Source organism: Siphateles boraxobius, unplaced genomic scaffold, assembly GCF_051911475.1.
Source record: "Siphateles boraxobius isolate OS27281-9 unplaced genomic scaffold, OSU_SipBor_1 11, whole genome shotgun sequence".
Taxonomy (NCBI): domain Eukaryota; kingdom Metazoa; phylum Chordata; class Actinopteri; order Cypriniformes; family Leuciscidae; genus Siphateles; species Siphateles boraxobius.
Window position 1 is genome coordinate 11845091 of NW_027508711.1, and position 18549 is coordinate 11863639.

At 35.6% G+C, this 18549-nt stretch overlaps 3 protein-coding genes across 3 annotated transcripts in view; 1 reads left to right on the forward strand and 2 right to left on the reverse strand.

Annotated features, from left to right (window-relative positions):
• The window catches only part of wwc1 (WW and C2 domain containing 1), a 42259-nt gene extending 36509 nt beyond the window's left edge, over window positions 1-5750 (reverse strand). The window contains exon 1 of the mRNA XM_077196717.1: window positions 4789-5750. Coding sequence (XP_077052832.1) covers window positions 4789-4907 — 119 coding nt within the window. The 5' untranslated portion in view covers window positions 4908-5750. The remainder of the gene's footprint in view (window positions 1-4788) is intronic.
• Window positions 5751-8130: 2380 nt separating this feature from the next.
• On the forward strand, window positions 8131-12207 carry arl10 (ADP-ribosylation factor-like 10). Its single transcript, XM_077248535.1, has 4 exons — window positions 8131-8340; window positions 9339-9519; window positions 11089-11264; window positions 11561-12207. Exons 1-4 carry the CDS (start codon window positions 8203-8205, stop codon window positions 11726-11728), a joined length of 663 nt encoding a protein of 220 aa, XP_077104650.1. The 5' UTR covers window positions 8131-8202; the 3' UTR covers window positions 11729-12207.
• A 1021-nt stretch (window positions 12208-13228) lies between these two features.
• Window positions 13229-18114, reverse strand: nop16 (NOP16 nucleolar protein homolog (yeast)). The gene is made up of 5 exons (XM_077196942.1): window positions 17919-18114; window positions 16007-16115; window positions 15863-15917; window positions 15666-15772; window positions 13229-15577 (listed from the first exon to the last, which is right to left on the reverse strand). The coding sequence occupies exons 1-5, from the start codon at window positions 18023-18025 to the stop codon at window positions 15440-15442; spliced, it is 516 nt and encodes a 171-aa protein (XP_077053057.1). The 5' UTR covers window positions 18026-18114; the 3' UTR covers window positions 13229-15439.
• Window positions 18115-18549: the final 435 nt, after the last annotated feature.

Genomic DNA, 18549 nt, shown 5'->3' on the forward strand with positions numbered 1-18549 from the left:
AAGCAGGGTTTCGTTCAAATCATCTTACAGTCGTCTGCAGTAAATGAGAGCAAGCTGTTGTCTTCCCCTGTCGATTCAAGACTTTCAAAGAGGGTGAAACTGAACTAGCTCCTTTTTCATGTTATGAATAATGAAACTGTGCTGAGAGACCCCCACCGGCCTGTTCTAAATTTAACTCGGAGAAAAGAAACTTCTGCAACGTAACAAAGACCACGGCTGCAGTGAGAAACGCTCATCTTTTTCTCACCCCTTTATTCTCCAATCTCCAGACTCATTTATGGCTCGCCTGAATGGATGTCATCAAACTCTAGGCTTAACCCTGCATATCTGAGATCTTCAAATACGAGAGATCTAAGGAAACTCAGAAGCTTAAACTCCCAATCCCAAAGCATGCTGTTGAGATTCCCACATTAGAATGATTAGGAATGAGCAGACTGAATAATGGCGCAATCACCTGCTTTTGTGATGTAAAACAACAAGAACCGCAGAAAGGTTCTCTCTTGAAGCTCTAGCGAACCTATGAAGTCAAAGACTCAGAACCCATGGTCTAATGCGAAATGACAAAGCGCACAGCCGAGTGCAAACACAGGACATAGCTCAACGATGAGTCAGACACTTTCATTCAGCGCACTCCATAAATTCCCCGAGTCATTTACGAGGCTCCAACTAGCAGCGCGCCGCGCTCAAGGTCCGACAATAAAAGTGCGCTGCTACACCCCGACGACGGTCTCCTATCAGAGAGAGCCAGATAACATTCCATTTACCTGAGCGCATGTTTTCAGCATGTCACGCTGAGGCAAAACAAAACAGTTACGCCCAGTGTGGGACATGTGGACAGTCCACAGGAATGCTTTCTCCGCATTTATGCGGTTGGACCTTCGTCGAGTTTGCAAAGAAAACTAATTATGAGGCATTTGATCCTTGTTTAGCATCAGCAGTGGATCCAAAAGTCTGAGAGCACTACTGAACATCCTCTGATTTTGCATTTTTCCTATTTAATCTATTTTTTGTTGCAAGTTATATCATCAGCAAAAATTTGAGTGAAAAGTTAAAAATGTACATGAAATTCAAAAAGTCTAAGACCCTGTTTATACCTAAGATGCGTTTTGGTCGATCGGATCACAAGTGGAAGTGAATAAATGCAGGTGTCTGAAACGTATTGAGCTTGTTCACTTTTAACCACTTCCAGAGGGAGTTGAAAACGCATTCGACCGGATTGCTTTTACAGTGTAAAACGCTCATGTGTTCCAACATTCACAAAAAGACCGTCTCCTCTCCGCTACTGACCTGATGTGTAAACATTATTGGAAGCGCACTAGCCAGATGGGATTTGAAGACGAAAAATGTACCAAGCACAATGTTCTCTCACTATTCATGATTTCTAACACACAATCGCTGCGATCCACGAAAGCACATCTTAACACCAGGTTTAAACAGGGCCATGGTATTTGGTTTGCCCTCCTTTCGCTTTGATGACACTAACAATTGAGCTTACGTAAATTGCAAAACCTGATGATCCATGTTGTCTGACCTTCGGTCAATAATACAAATGTGATTGCATTTGATTAATGACCTAGACATGTAAAATCTGATATATATATGTATATATATGCCTTTATTTTTTGAAACATATTATTAAGGCATACACGTATATCCGTTCTTCTAATATGCTGTTTTACATTTTTTCTAAAATTTGTTTATTTCCAGGCTCAAGTTAAAAAAAAAATCAATATGACCTCACATTTTTGTACGGAGCCCGTAAGTGGACATGTAAAAAAATGCCCACCATATTTATTTCAAAAATATTTTTTTTAATATATAATTTCACTTTTATCACCTTGTCCCTTTAGGCTCCATACTTTTGTACTCCGTTGTATCATTTTGCTTTGTTGCTTTTCTGACTTATTATTATTATAAAAGCATGAAAATAATACATTTTGCTATAATATTATTAGTACACAGATGTGATAAACAGGAAAGTGTAGAGGTGAGAGAGAAAAGTGGGATCAGGGTTCAGGACGTGACCCGGGTCATACTCAAACACTTCCCCTGAGCATGATGTCACCACAGAAAATTAGATTTCAATTACTGATACTTCAATTTTTACTTATGGATCTCTGTAATCTTGAATATTTGGATCCATTCTCATGCAGAAAAAAAAGATGACATACAGCGGCCAGCTGTGAATAGAAGCCCTGAAAATTAAGAACCAATTTAATACGTAAACAAACGACATAATCTCAATTTGGCAAAACACAAAACTGATTTAGCCTGCAAGTACTAAAAAAAGAATTAACAAATAGGGATGTGATGTAACTACAACCAAAAAGCCAAACAGCAAGACAAACAGTAACTAAATGAAGATCATTACTAATACCAACACTTTGAATGCATGCAAATTACTCAACCAAAACCTCAGATTTTTTTAACAATCTCAAGCAGCACATTATTATTATTATTATTATTATTATTTAATGACTGGAGGGCAGGCAACACGTCAGCGGCTCTGTGCATTTGCCTCAAGAACGCTGTCAAATGGGAGCTCATTACCAAGAAGAGCGTCTAACATCAGAACTCCCTCAACTAACTGTTGCTCAGCAGCCGTCTGAGAGATGGGGGAGGAGGGTCTGCTGACAGTTTTGGGTCAGGATTTGAAATATTTGTCATTTTTAATCAGCGCCTTTGATGCACCACACTGTGCGATAACAGACCAGCCGACCAGGCATGAGCGCGGAAACGTCTGTTGTGCCTCAGCTTTTGTTTCCATGCAGTTGCTCAACTCAGTGCCATTTCAGTACAGACAAAATTAAATTGGAATAAGAGTGAGGTCCGAAATTCTGTCATCGTTTATTGATTTATCTTAAATATTTCTTATTCGTCATACATCAAAATTTCACATACATACATACACAACCGGTCAAACGTTTAGAATAATTAGGATTTTAATTTATTTTTTTGAAAGAAGTTTCTTATATTCACCAAGGCTGCATTTATTTGATCAAATAAAAAAAGAGTTACATTGTGAAATATAACTATATGACTTGAAATATATGTGAGAAATCTATTTTAAAATGTAATTTTTTCCTGTGACAGGCAAAGCTGAATTTTCAGCATCATTACTCTAGTCTTCATGATAATGAAAACAGTTGTGCGACCTAATTTTTTATGGAAAAGTGATACACTACAATTCAAAAGTTCGGGTAAATCATTTTTATTAAATTAGTAATAATACTTTAATTTAACAGGGATGCATTAAATCGATCAAAAGTGACAATAAAGACATTTATAATATTAAAATATTATTTCAAATAAATGCTGTTCATTTAACTTTTTTTAAAATTTTCAATGAACCCCCAAAAAATTATTAAAGTTCCCACAAAAATATGAAGCAGAAAAAACTGTATACAACAATGATAATAATCAGAAATATTTCTTAATAGAGCATAATAGAATGATTTCTGAAGTATCATGTGACACTGAAGACTGGAGTAATTATACTGAAAATTCAGCTTTAATCACAGAAATAAATTAGTTTATTAAAATAAAAATATTAAGTTATTTAAAAAAATTTTTTAAACAGTATATTATATTATTTTTACATTTTATTTTATACTACATTCAATATTTTACAATATTAGGATATATATATATATATATATGTGTGTGTGTGTGTGTGTGTGTGTGTGTGTGTGTGTGTGTGTGTGTGTGTGTGTGTGTGTGTGTGTGTGTGTGTGTGTGTGTGCATGTATGTATTTCTGCCTTTATTAATAACCCCATTTATTTATACACAAAAAAAAAATTCTAATGTCATTCCAAACATGTATGACATACTTTCTTCTGTGAAACACAAGTGAAGATATTTTTTAAAATATTTCAACTGTTTTTGTCGATACGATGAATGTCTGTGGTGTCCATAGCAGCATTGCATACTTTCAATGAAGTGTTTAAAAAAAAATTTTTAAAAAGTGTTTTTTGTTTGTTTGTTACCACACACAGATATCATTTTTTTCAAAATATCTTCATTTGTATTCCAGAAGAAAGTCGTTCTGGTTTGGAATGACATGAGGGTGAGTAAAAGATGACAGAATTTTGTTTTTATCTTTGGGTGAACTATTTCAAAACTTAGACAAAAACGTAGCTCTTATACCAAAGCAAACAATTGTGGAATGCATCAAAAACTATTTGACCATTCTTGTTAAAGTTTGCACAGCTCGGGTGCACTTTGATCCCGTCCTGCACCTTGACTCGCAGTGAAAGGGATTTAAGGGAATCAGCTGTGGGCTTCACTCATGCTAAGGAATGTGTCCCAGGTACTTGTTTACAACTTTCTGCCATCTTGGTTTCCTGGCTACAGGCAAACCAGTTACACCACACAAAGAGGAAAAATATGCAGTCTGTTTGCTATCATCTTTCCATTTCTGTGCACGCTGTAAATAACTGAAACTCCAAAGGAGGGAAGGAAAACACCCCAGTGCACATACCAAAAACATACCAAACCTCGAATATAATCTTAAGAATTCCTGCACAGATTTTGTGTTAAACTCCAGGGAGACTTAAGTGGTAAAGCTGGCACTGATCATGGGTTCCCGGATGAAACAAAGCAGTAGTTCAACACTGAAATGCAGCCCACTTGTGATGCTTCGACATGTGCATTATTGCGAATTGAGGATTTAAAGAACACATTCACTGAACTACAGCTGTACACATGAGTAATGGACTCGGCATGCATCTGTATACTGAGTATTAAGCAAGTATGCATTCCCAGAACGTGCAGTACTCAACACATACCTATCCCTTGGGTCAATCCAACTGGTGGCTTGATTTATATGGTCTATATAATAGACCTTCCCGTCAAAATCTCGGGCCTCTTCCCAACCCTCTGGCAATGGTAACTCCTTCCTTGGCATGACCAACTAGTCTCCATGTAATTTTCTCTGTAAGTCTTCTAAGTTGATTTGAAAGCAAACCATGTGTTGCTTTGCGTGGACTAGTCCAAAAAAGTTAAACCCCACGCATAAAGAAAGTGCCATTAATTAACCACTGACAGAAGTATTCCATATGATACGTTTTCCAGTATTCCAGTTCAGTTCATCCAGGCTATACTGAGCATTGTTTCCACGAGCAAACGCTGTTAAATGAATGGACGAGGGTGTGATGCTCTGAATCGCGTAACTTTGCGGCAGGAGTTGCGCTTTTGTGTTCAGAAACTCCTCGTTTCTTGTGCATTCTCGGTCGAGTACGCACTACATCAAACAGTCAATCATCTTTTCTCGCGGAGATTGATGGATGGTTAACTTGCGCGAGACGTCAAAAAACTTTCAAAGGTCGTGCGCGAGAGTTGTCCTCCAAGAAAAAGAAGCATCAAAAGTCGGTTTTAAAGATCACACATTTCCACCCCGAGCAGAAAATATAGCTAATTTTCCAGCATTATCCACATATGAGCGAGTCTATGGTGGGGTTTTTTTTTCGCTCAGTGTCTGCCCACCATGTTTTAGCGACAACTGTGCTAGCCTGTTAGCCCAAAAGCTCGTTGTATAGGCAACGCAAACAGTTAGTTACTCCACACAAACGTATTCCGTATCTACGTGTTTTGCCGATGCATTCCTATCACCTCCGATGCATTTCGGCAATTTCTTTGGAAAAGTAGCGCATTTCTTTCTCATTTGTTTCCAAATGTTGTGTTTTCCTTTAAGTGGCTGTGTGCGGTTCTCCCCCGTAGTCAAGCTCGGTCGCTATGCTGCGGTCGGAATGGATTACGTCATACAGGTGATGGCCGTAGTCCTTCTAGTAGCAGAGTACACTCGGATTAACCATTATCCTCATGACAGCCGAAGAATTTATTTTATTTTATTTTTCTTCTTCATATCATTACACGGTTTAGAGCATAAGAAACAAATGGTTAAAAAAAGAAAGAAAAAATATTGCCTATTTTATGTTACGCTATTTCATCTGTATCGGACACCAGGACTCAATGGTTTAAAAAAATAAAAAGACATGAAATGGGATTTTGTTTTCATTCACCAATCATTCTTTAGGTTTCAGGATTTATTTATTTTTTAACCAAACTTTGTATAAAGATGATTCTCAACTATGTTATGAAATATATAACGGAATAAATTGATATACCATTTTACTTTATGCAATATGTGGGTAAAATGGCCATAAATGTGTAGTGCCATTCAATACAATGTATATATACACACTGTATCTAATCTGCATATTATTGTGTTCTTGGAGCAACGTGTAATGAAGAAATAAGTCTAATAATATGAGAAATTATTGGCAACATTTCCATAATGTATAATATTTCATAAGAATATTGATATATAATTGATTTCCCTATTCCCTTGTGTCTCCCAAAATGCCTGATAGGTGGTGTCCTCTACAGTGGACATGTATGAAATCAATGCCATGTTTTGTAACAGAAAGAACTGTTTGGTTTCCGACGTTCTTCAAAATATCTTCTTCAGCAGAAGAAAGAAAATCATACAGGTTTGGAACACATTGAGGGTGAGTAAATTATGACACAATTTTCATTTTAGGATGAACTACCACCTTTAAGTTAATGGCCTCTTTTGGAGACATTTATCACAGGTCCTGGAATTAAGGATCTGATCAATCTTCAAGTGGATTTTTGATGTGGACAATGAGTGTAATGATAATCAGAGTTGGCGGTAATGCATTACAAGTAACGCAAGTTATGTAATCATATTACTTTTTTCAAGTAACTAATAAAGTAATGCATTACTTTTACATTTAAAACAAAATATATGAGTTATTTTTTAAACACGTAACGCGAGTTACTGTGTTTTCCCATTTATTGACTGACAGCTGAGAGAAATCAGGAGAAAGTGCATGGGTTGTGTTTACCAAACACTGATGATAATGATGTGTGACTGTAACATTTTATCATTTTCATGGGGGTTAGATAAGCCCTGGACTAGTTGACACAAGTAAGCTAGCAGTTAATTAACTTCAAATATATATATATGAAGTTAATTAACTGATAGCTTACTTGTCATAGAATATTATTCAATTCACTTAATAAAGATACTCACAACCCATTATGTAAATTTCTTAAAATGTTGTAATTAATTAATCAAAATATTAAAAGAAATAAAAACATGAAATATTTTAATAAATATACAATTATAATGAAATATAAAATAATTTATTTTTTACTCAAAATTTTCTCTAAAATGATTGTTGGGAATCTAATGATGGCAGTATTGGGAACAGTGATTATTTGTCATAAATTCTACACATGCATACCAAACTAATAGAAAATGTGACTTTTTTTAAAGTTCTTAAAAAATGCCAAGTATAAATTTTCCCTTAGTTTGACACTTTTTATTATATATATATATATATATATATATATATATATATATATATATATATATATATATATATAGAAAGAAAGATGGAGTAAAGAAAATAGCACAGTATAAAAGTTGTAATAATTTATCATTTGATACTAGGATGATTGTTTTTAATCTTTTTTTAAACTGCCTTGAAACAGAAAAGTTCACTTAACTAAAGAATCAATGCAAAACAAAGGAACCAAAGTTAATCCAGAAGTGTGCAAAAATTCAGCGGTATTAGCAGTCGTAAACTGTGTGTGCGTGCATGTGAATCTCTACCAAGAATAATTCATGTCAACACATAATATTGTAAACACAAGTTCCCCAAAATTCAACTAAACAACGCCCTCCAACGGCAAGTGGGACATAATGCATTACGGTTATTTTAAACTAATTTTCTTCTCACGTTTTTTTTCCTGTCTCTTGGTTAGTTTTGTAATTTGTTTTTGAACCAAACATGTGTTTCAATATACACCATAGTTCAAGTGACACACACACACACACACACACACACACACACACACGCACACACACACACACACACACACACGCACACACACACAGCACATTCCAACATAATTTATGGACAGCAGATATGTTAAATTGACCTGAATTTTTTTTTAATTACTTATAAAACATGTAACCACCCCACATTTTTAATACCAAGAAGTGAAGGTACTCCGCCCCTCAACTGTCACCCGCTGGGGTGAAACTGGGCGCGTGCTTTTCAAAACAATCAAGGGCGGATCACGTGTTTGCACACTGGAGAGCAAAAGCAGCAGCTCGCGCTCTGCTCAGTCACACACACTTCTCTTCAGGTTTAGTTTCAGGTGCGCTCATGGTTGTACTGCGTCATATCTCCGTGGCGTTCAGCGCTGCGATGGCTGCGGTCGGGACCGCGCTGTTTATCGCACTCAATGTATTTTATAAAAGACGGGTATGGACACCAGAGTCAGACTACTGCACGTTTCGAGAGGTTAGTATGAAACGAAAGAAATAGTTCCTCTTTTTATGATACCGCTTGTCGCGCGTGACTGATGGAGACAATCATCAAGGGAACTTTCAGTTATAGAACTGTACATACTACGCAGCGACTGTGTGTCTGTGATTTTGGATTCTGTGTGCAAATGGATTCTATTTTGAGAAGTCACAGTATCTAGATATAAAAGTAATTCTGTTGTTTTCTATTTATTTGTAATGCTTTTTGATACTTATCTCTGATAGTGCAATACCAATACCCAGCTGCACCCGAGAACAAAACAACTGTTTCAAACGAATTATTGTTATATAGCCTACATAGTTCCCAAGTTCATGAACAACTTGAAAATATCAGAATTTACGTATCGTGATGTACAATTATGTATGGAATAAAAGTCAAGGAAATGAATAAATATGGACATTTCTATACTAAATAGTAACATTCAGTAATGCTCAGATGTATGATATTTCAGTCAACAGCTAGATATTGATCTTGGAAGAGTAAATCTTGCTTGCAGGTGATGTTCAGTTGTTCTTTTGAGTGGGTTTATTTCAATGAATGAGTTAAACCAGTAACCGAAATGACTTCTGATGAAAAGATCATGAAAGTTCATGTTAGTGGGTAAAGTATATTGATTATTCATCATGAATATAGTGCCACAAAAACAGTTTGACAACATTTGATGTAGAGTGCTTCTTGAAGATGAAAGGGAAAATTATATTATTATTATTGGTAAAAACAATAAATCAGGCATAAACCGGTTTTTGTTCTCTGCAACAGAATAGCCAAAGTAACAGAAACAGGGTCGGTCTGGCTGTTATTACACAACTAATAATACCCTAATTAATGATGGCAAAGGCTTTGACTATTTGCAGAAATTGCAAAATTAATCCCTGCTTTATGTGCTAAAATCCCAGGAAAAACAGACTCTAAATCCAGTCCTGCTGTATTGCTCATTCCCCTGCCTTCTCTTCCATGAATGTGTGCATGTTTAGGAGGAGGAGGAGGAGCGCAGTGAGAAGCAGGTGCTTGTTCTTGGGTTGGACGGCGCTGGTAAGAGCAGTTTTCTGCAGGGTCTGAGTGGAGCGGGCCACAGGACGGGCAGCCGAAAACCCACACGCGGCTTCAACTTCATCAGCCTACACACACCTGCGTGCCAGCTGGACTTCCTGGAAAGTACGAACTGGTGCCAGATCACCCTTTCCTCATATCCACCTGCAAACCTTTGTGAAAATCAAGTACACTTTAGTATACTTTAGAGTACTTAAATAATCTGTGTTCAAACTAGTGCTGTCAAATCGATTAATCGAGATTAATCGCATCTAACATAAAAGTTTTTGTTTACATAATAAATGTGTGTATGTATATTTTATATATATATATATATATATATATGATTGTGTATATACTATATATATATATATATATATATATAACACATAAATAGAATAATATATACACAAACATATATTATGTAAACAAAAACTTGTTAGATACGATTAATCTCGGTTAATCGATTTGACAGTACTAGTTTGAACTGAATGTAATGTTTTCAAGACACTAAAATTTATATTGCAATTAATTGAACTTGAACGTGCTTTTTGACCCACTTAAGTTGGACTTAAGTACATTTTTCATGTAATTTTATAATTACTTCTACTGTCTTTGAAATATGGTTAAAGTGTACTGACAAGCATTTATGGTAAACTAAAATATCATTTAATGTAATTTCTGTTGAAACATTTATGTAATGCCTTTAAATATATTTGTAATTACACATTTATAATGATATACTTCCTATTTAGTACATTTAAATTACTTTAAACGTAATGTCACATAACACAGTGCAGTTAAATTATGCTGCCATATGAAATGTCCACACTTCCCACATCTGAAGATGTGTTTACGAGCTCGTCGCATTCAAGGGCATTTTTGTAGTAAAGAACAGGAATCATGGAAGAAACAACGTTTATTTTTGCCTATTTATTGGTAAAATCTTCTTAAAGCCAAAATTATGTTTAGCGTCCCATACATTGACAACCATATAAACATTCACCACTCTATCTAGTTAGTCAGCTTGTGGAACTATGTTCAAATACAGGCTATTTTTACTATATATTAAGCGTACAATACGTTTAAAATGATTGTTCATATGTAAATATGCACTACTTGCAGCAATCGTTCTCCCCTCCACCATGTTTAAAGTTTATGTCACGCACAACTCGGAAACTTGGGTATCAAAATGATCCCCAAGTTTCTCAGTGGTATATACGACTTCATGTCCAATTTTTAACAAGGATAATTATACGATACTCAATACGATACTACCGAGTTTCCTGGTTACGAACTATGATAATTCCGAAAGCACACGAAAGCAGCATTAATATCAAGTACGTTACATCAAAATTAGTATACTTCTTTAAAGCTCAACAAAAGATTATTAAAATTATTACAAAGTGCACTTTTTAAAAGTGTACTTAAATGTCAAGAAACGCAGTCTTAAACACTTTTTTAATAACATTTACTGTATATTTGCATGTACAGTTTTTGAAGTACACATTCAATACAATTAAGCACAGTTCTTTTTCAGAAGAGTATGTTCACTACTCATGTGGGATACTTAAGTTCTTGCTCTCAAATTTATAATGGCTCAGTACCAGCTATTTCTTATTTCCTTGAAGCCTGTTAATCGGTTTCTGGCAGTAATAACACATTACAGTTAATTTGATCACCTTGTCCCATCAGTTGGAGGTGGTGAAGACTTGCGAATGTACTGGGTGGATTACCTAAGGAAAACACACATCTTAGTGTACGTGGTGGACTCCTCTGATCGAGGCCGGCTCCCTGAGGCCAAAGTCGAGCTCCATCGGTTACTGAAAGCAGACACTGATCTTCCAGTGGTGGTCTTGGGAAACAAGCAGGTGACCAAAAGCCTCAGTTCGTAGTTGAATTTTAACCCTGTTTAGTTTGGGAAAGGCTTCATATTGATTTCCACTGTTGTTTTTTTCCCCCTCTAGTTAAAGGGATAGTTCACCCTATTCTGAAGAAATTGTTTTTGCCCATCCAAAGCAACATCGGACCAAAGTATTTTTTTTTTGTTTTCCGCAAAACATACGGGATTTTCACTTTTGGGTGAACTATACCTTTAATAAAGTAGTAGGCTCCCTGGTTTTTGTTTCACTGTGAATCTAAAAAGACTTTTTATACCCTCATTCAGGATAAGCCCGATGCTGTTGGCGTCCCGGAGCTGCGCGAGGCTCTTTCCCTGAGCTCTGTGGCGGATCAGAGGAAGCTCTTCCTGCTGGAGGCTGAGTCGGGATCTGACGGATTAAGCAGAACCTGCGGCCTACAAAAGTTCCAGGACCTGCTTCTGACACTGGTGTGACTGGTTGGCACTGCAGTGCCACAAAAGACTGGCAAAGGGATGTTTTGCAACGCGGGAGCATTCCATGTATGGGTTTCTTCCTCGAATGGTGCGAGAAGTAAGGAACGTTTCCGTCTGGATAATGCTACTTAAGGAGATGAACAAACACTATTTTTTTCAAAATGACTACTGTGCTGATGTGGGCATTATTGCTGCTAGTTACAGTGCACGATATCTTACTTTTCATGAATATGATTATATGCAGTATTACAAAGAGCGTATTATATATTATGTTTCATCTCTGCATGTGGAGTCATATTTCCAATTACAAACTTATGTATTGCTGACAGGTTCTGCTTGCAACAGGTAGTATTTAGCTTGGAAATGGTATATATACATACAGTACCGGTCAAAACTAAGTTCGGAAACATTACTATTTTTAATGTTTTTGAAAGAAGTCTCCTTTGCTCATCAAGCCTGCATTTATATTTGATCAAAAATACTGAAAAAACTGTAATATTGTGAAATATTATTAGAATTTAAAATAATGGTTTATATATTTTAAAATAATGGTTAAATAATGTTTAATATAAAATAATCATTTACTCCTGTGATGCAAAGCTGAATTTTCAGCATCATTACTCCAGTCTTCAGTGTCACATGATCCTTCAGATATCATTCTAATATGCTGATTTGCTGCTTAGTTTTATTAATGTTGGAAACAGGAAATTAGTGGAAATCACTGCAATAATTATCCAATCATTGACTCTTAAGTATTTGCCTATGGAAATCCAAACAGCGACCTTTTTTTTGTTTGGCCTGGCAGTGTATATATGTATATAAATATGTGTGTGTGTGTGTGTGTGCATATATGTATATATATATATATATATAATTGTCTGATTTAAATACAAATTAATTTAAAAATATGTTTATACTTCAGGACAATTTATTATTTATTTTATTGATATGAGAATTTAGGGCATGTCCGTAATTATCATGACAATAATGCCATAATGGAAAAATATTCAATATTTATTTTCTTTATGAGAAATATAATCTTTTTTTTCTGAAATAGTGACATTCCGTGAGTGAGTGATTAACCCAACTAATCCTTGAATGCTTTTTGCCTCCAGCATGTCAGCTTGTGCTGTTGATAGTGGATACCTCAGATAATTCTCTTTTCATAACTGTGATTCCGGCTTCAAACTGAGATGTTGTTGAATTTGCACAGCTGTTCAAAAATAAGGCCTCTTCACTGTGAAATCAATACAGTCCGGTTATGCAAGTGGTTTAAATTAGCATCAACAAGAGCTAGTGGTATGAAAGAAGGACTATATGAAAATTCTCTTGAAATACAGCTTTTTACCCCATATTAATTGCAAATACATTGGCTACAGATACTCCTACCCTGGAGATACAAAGATAAATTAAATGCCCCTATGAATGTAATAAATGTCAGTTTTGTAATGCAAATGCAGTGCTTTTATAGTCTTGTGAGGATTTCGCAACGCTGAGGAGTTGCTGTCAAGATTTTTTATTTTAACTCATTCACAACCATGCGACAATATAAAGTGATATTTACAATGTCTACAGGAGCACTACAGCACTGAAAACATGTACAAACTTCTGGAATGATTCTGTATTAAAGGTGTTTAAAATGTAACACTCAATGTCATTTTGGCACAATGTTGAATACTGCAGAAAATACTTGACATGTCAGATAAAAAAGACCATTAAAAAAATGGTGTGATTATATTTTTAAAACATTATCTACTATTTATCCTAATGTAGGTGTAATTTATTTTGCGGTCACATTTGCCATTTTTCTGTGAAATCAATTGAGGTATTTTGCACAAGGACGAAACATTTCCCCACGCGGATTTCACATTTCCAGGTTTCTCAGAAGCGGAAGTCGTCATAGTTGGGTAAACTTCTATAGCGGTGAATGTGAGACTACATTAAATATGTTTTCCACAATAGTGTTTTCACAACTTTCAAAAAGAGGGGGAAAAATATACAGTCAAATTTTACCGTCACTTCCATAGCTGATGTATTAGAAACACCCTTACAGCACTGGTATATCTAGTTTTTGTGGTAACTTGATGCAAAGGTAATACAATACAAAGTATTGTGTTATAAATGTAGGCCTACATACATTTTATGAATATATATATATATTTTTTAAACTTTTTACGATGCTGGTGACCGTTAAACCGCGTCATCAGTCTGTGAGAATCCGAACGCAACTTTTATTTTTTATCACAGATATTGTGAGCCGATTTCTGTGATGAGTTTGTTTAAAAAGGAAGTTTGTTCTCTTAAACATATGGAAACTCTACTTTATTCCCAAAATGTTACATGGGTCATTCCCAATTTTGTACACAAGATAAATCCATAGTTACTGAAGTAACTATGTCATAGTAACTATGAAAATTCAGCTTTGTTCAAAAGAATAAAATACATTGTACAATATATTAAATTAGGAAACAGTTATTTTAAAATGTAATAATTTTCCATATTGCTATTTTTTTTACTGTATTATTTTCAACCAGATAATTGCAGTCTTGGTGTGCAAACATTTAAGGACATTAAAAATACTATCCCCAAACTTTATGAACACAATAAAGCTCTTTAAAAAACACCTCTAAAGCCTGGTTCACACGGGACGATTTTAAAATTGTCGGCAGATTTTCCAAACCTGAGAGCGATAAAAAATCACGGGTCTAACCGTTTTGGTCATACAGTGTTTTGTGCGCAGCCACACGGCAAAATCAACACATCACACACGAACCGATTTGACTCCCGAGCATTCCCAGGTCAGACGGAAAATCTCGCAAAATCCCTCGAGATCAAACGTGACTTCAGAGTAAATAATCATGGCGGACGAAGAGGATGCAGTGGCGATAGTTTGTAGTTTGTTTTTAACCGAATCCATCTCCGACGTCCACCGGACTTTCTGGTGCGCCATGCCGCCGGCTTTTTTGACTTTGTTTCCCGGTGCTTACTCTGCGTATTGTCACCTCGCTTTCTGATTGGCTTCACGCCACAGTCCATCGGCTGTGTGCTCGTTTGTCCCCGGGGGACACCACACACGAGGAGAAATCGGGCCAAAAAAATCCAACATGTTGGATATCCCCGATTTGAGATCGGAGCGGTCCCGACGTCCTTCCGAGCAGACGAGAGCACTCTTAACACACGGCAGGAATATCTGATCAGATTATTTTACAATAATCCGAGCATCCTTAAGATTGTCGGAAGGGGTAAATCGGGGCTAAAATCGGCCTAATTATCCTGCCGTGTGAACCAGGCTTAAATTATTTCGATATGGCTGAACATATCGCAGATTTTTCCTTCATGTCGCACTGTATCAGATTGTTTTCAATCCTATGTATTCATTTTATTTGCCAAAACACACTAGACCAATCCATTAAAAAGTCAGAATTAATCAATTGTAATTTATGATTTTATATATGTCTGCATTTCACACAACATACAATTACAAATGCAACGCTTATATACATCTACAAATACTCAATTTGCTCACTCGATTCCTATAAACACTTAAAAGTTAACATGTTCTTGAAGATGCCATGGTAGAGAGGAACTGTTGGAAATCCTCTCATCCTGAAGACTCCATAGTTTAGAAATCACATGCAGGTTGGATATAAACTTTGCAGGACAGTGTGTCTCCAGGAGCAGGATCGAAGAGGTGATACTCTCACCGTGACATCACGTAGACTTCTGAGATTGCAGAGACGCGATGAACGCGGCATATTCCTCAGGATGACAGCGTTTGAATAACTCCACCTTCCGCTTGATCTGCTTCGGCGTGTCCTGGTAGTAATTCTTCTCGTCCCTTGCCATTGCCTGAAATGTCAATAAAGCATAATCACTTATGTGAACTATCTAAAGAGTGTTATTTGTGTAGAAGTTGACACTCTGTGCTCTCTTTGACCTTGTAATCCTCATTGTGTTCCTTCACCATGTGTTGAACATATTCAATCATGTCGGCGGAGCATGTGGTTTTGTCTTTCCCACGGAGACTGGCCTCTGCCTCCATTTCTGCAGAAACCAAATCATATTGGCAGTGCATGAAAATATGACTACATCTCAATAAGAACAGATTTCATAAGCACTGGTTTCAAAATGTACCTTTAATGACATAGGGTTTCAACACAATTGTCTCCATTGGTTCACTTTTCGTGTCCTGAAACATCAGATTAAAGCAATTGGTTGTCACGATCAGGCAGTATTTGTAGAAACACACTGTAACGGTGATTCAAGCTTGACACTTGCCTTTTTAGGTTTAATAGGAAGCATGCCCTTGGTGCCAGGTGACAGCCCCATGTCTTGTAGATTCTGCTTCACTGTTTTGTGTTCATCCCAAGCTTTACGTATCTGGGGACTTGTTAGATAACCCGTTTCATGACAAACTTCATAATCCATAACATTGTAGAGTAAAGGTCAACAACAGATGTTTCAAATGACAGCACCCTTGTGAAAATACACTTGAGCACACTTTTAAAAAGACTAACCCTGGGGCATCCTTAAGGACGTTTTTGTCTTTTTATTGGAATTTTACTTTCACCCTCCTTTAATAAATCTATTTTACACTAGATACACAAAATAGTTGCACTCAGAACCTTAAGAAACAAAATGTCCCCATTGAAACCCATCAAAACTGCAAGTTTTAATCCCAGAACCATTTAACTATACAATTATGCAGTCTGATAATAGGCTTTCATTCTGTTGGCCAGGCTTCACAATTAAAACGGGTTCTATTTTTTTTTTTTTACCAGATGGATCCTATTAAGCAAACACTTGCTTTCATGTTTTCTGCTTCGGTGTATTTATAGTCAATTTGATAAATTATGCAGCAATAATTGTGTGGGTTTGTTGGTGTGAATGTCAGAGAGTGGTTTGTATATGTACTAAACAAAATTGTGTGTGTGTGTGTGTGTGTGTGTGTGTGTGTGTGTGTGTGTGTGTGTGTGTGTGTGTGTGTGTGTGAATCTTTGCGTTATCAACCTCAAATTTAGAAACGCAAGTTTTGTATATTTTTTTTTTATGGCTTTGATTTTCTAACAGTTTAACATGTTATGAAATATATATTTTATATAAAATTCAACAATATGCCACAGTTTTTCTTTAAAATGAGACCAAACTTAAGTCTGTGCTCCAACGTTTACATTTTTTATGACCACTTTTTTGAGGTGCTTAGAGTAACTGTTTTAAATTGACGCACAATGGGTTCAAAAATAAAATACTTATAATTAATTCAGCAAAATGAATGCAATGTTTTCAGACACTTAATCTCAAGTTGATTGTAATTCAATTAAAAAGTATTGAAGATTACATTTAAATTAAATGCAACAAAAATGCTTTTTTGACACACTTAAGTACATCCTTATATGTAATTGCATAATTACTTAGAATGAAATATGGCTAAAGTGTACAGCCATATGTACTGGCAAGCATTAATGGTTAACTACAATATGTTTTAGTTCAATGTCGTTTCTATTGAAACTTTTGTGTCATGCATTTAAATATATTTGTTTATTTGTTAATTATCCTTTTGTAATGATGAAGTTGTAATTTAGCACATAACATAGAATAAGACTAAATGCAAAATAGAATAACACACTACAATTAAAATTATAATCTAATACTTTACAGGTGCTTTAATATGATAGTCAACGCATCAAAATAAGTGTACTTTAAAGCAAGACAAAAGATTATGAAAACGTGATGATTTAAACAAGTAACGTTACACTTTTTAAAAGTGGAATTGTATTTAGTTCATACTGTATATTATCTGCAGGTACAGTTGTTTTGAAAATATATATACTATCAAGATTTGAAGTACACTAAATGCACATTCAATTACACGCATTTCTTTTTAGGCTAGTCTTAATTATTAAATTATTCCCCCGGTTTCACAGACAAGGTTTAAGTCTAGTCCCAGACTAAAATACATGTTTGAGCAACTTGCACTGATATATCTTAAAATATGTCAGTGCCATTGTTTTGTCTCAAGATGTACACCAGTAATGTTTTTTTTTCTAAGGCATGTTAATAAAAGCTACTTAAATGTCCTAAATGTAAGGCCTAATCTAAGCCCTAATGTGAAACCAGGTCGATAACTTAAAATAAAAATGTGAGCAAGATAGCCTTTTCTAGATGGCATTTAGCACGTCCCTGAACTTACCATTCAATGTGCGGTTTCTCCTTTCTTCTTAGCTTCCTTTTCAGGTTCTTCTTGTTTTTATTGTAATCAAACGTGTTACGTTTACTATGTTTCTTGAGTTTACCCATAACTGTAAATTAAAACACCAGTCAACAACTGTCTTTACACTGTAACACGCGTGTTTGAGGAACGCGGAAGTAACGACTTCTTCTCCAAAGGCAAAAACACATCGACATGGTTTTCCATATCGCCACCTGCCGTCAAACATGGAGAGGCGAGCTTTGCCTAGTAGTGATTGTGAAATATCATGTGTTATCAAATTGTTCAGCGTTATCGCGAATAGAGAAGAGTGTGGAATGTGGATAGAGAAGACTCTAGGTTTCATTCATGCTACCTTTATCAAGTGGAGGCACGAGGAGGACGCAGCAGTTCGTGATAGCACGTTTTGATATAATTTAAAAACATTCACTTCACAGCGTTATTTTTAGTTGTAGCTAAATTGTATCATTATTATTTATTGTTATTATAATCATCATTATTATATATATATATATATATATATATATATATATATATATATATATATATATATATATATATATTAAAAAAAAGGCTTTTAAATAATTAGGTATATTATAACCGTTTTACCTCT

Excerpts from the sequence above, each read along its gene's own strand:
- arl10 (XM_077248535.1), top strand. The coding sequence starts at position 8,203 with ATGGTTGTACTGCGTCATATCTCCGTGGCGTTCAGCGCTGCGATGGCT. Across the intron at positions 8,341-9,338 it reads ACTACTGCACGTTTCGAGAG|GAGGAGGAGGAGGAGCGCAG; the intron begins GTTAGTATGAAA and ends GTGCATGTTTAG. Across the intron at positions 9,520-11,088 it reads CCAGCTGGACTTCCTGGAAA|TTGGAGGTGGTGAAGACTTG; the intron begins GTACGAACTGGT and ends TTGTCCCATCAG.
- nop16 (XM_077196942.1), bottom strand. The coding sequence starts at position 18,025 with ATGGGTAAACTCAAGAAACATAGTAAACGTAACACGTTTGATTACAAT. Across the intron at positions 15,918-16,006 it reads TTCCTATTAAACCTAAAAAG|GACACGAAAAGTGAACCAAT; the intron begins GCAAGTGTCAAG and ends CTGATGTTTCAG. Across the intron at positions 15,773-15,862 it reads GAAACCCTATGTCATTAAAG|AAATGGAGGCAGAGGCCAGT; the intron begins GTACATTTTGAA and ends TGGTTTCTGCAG.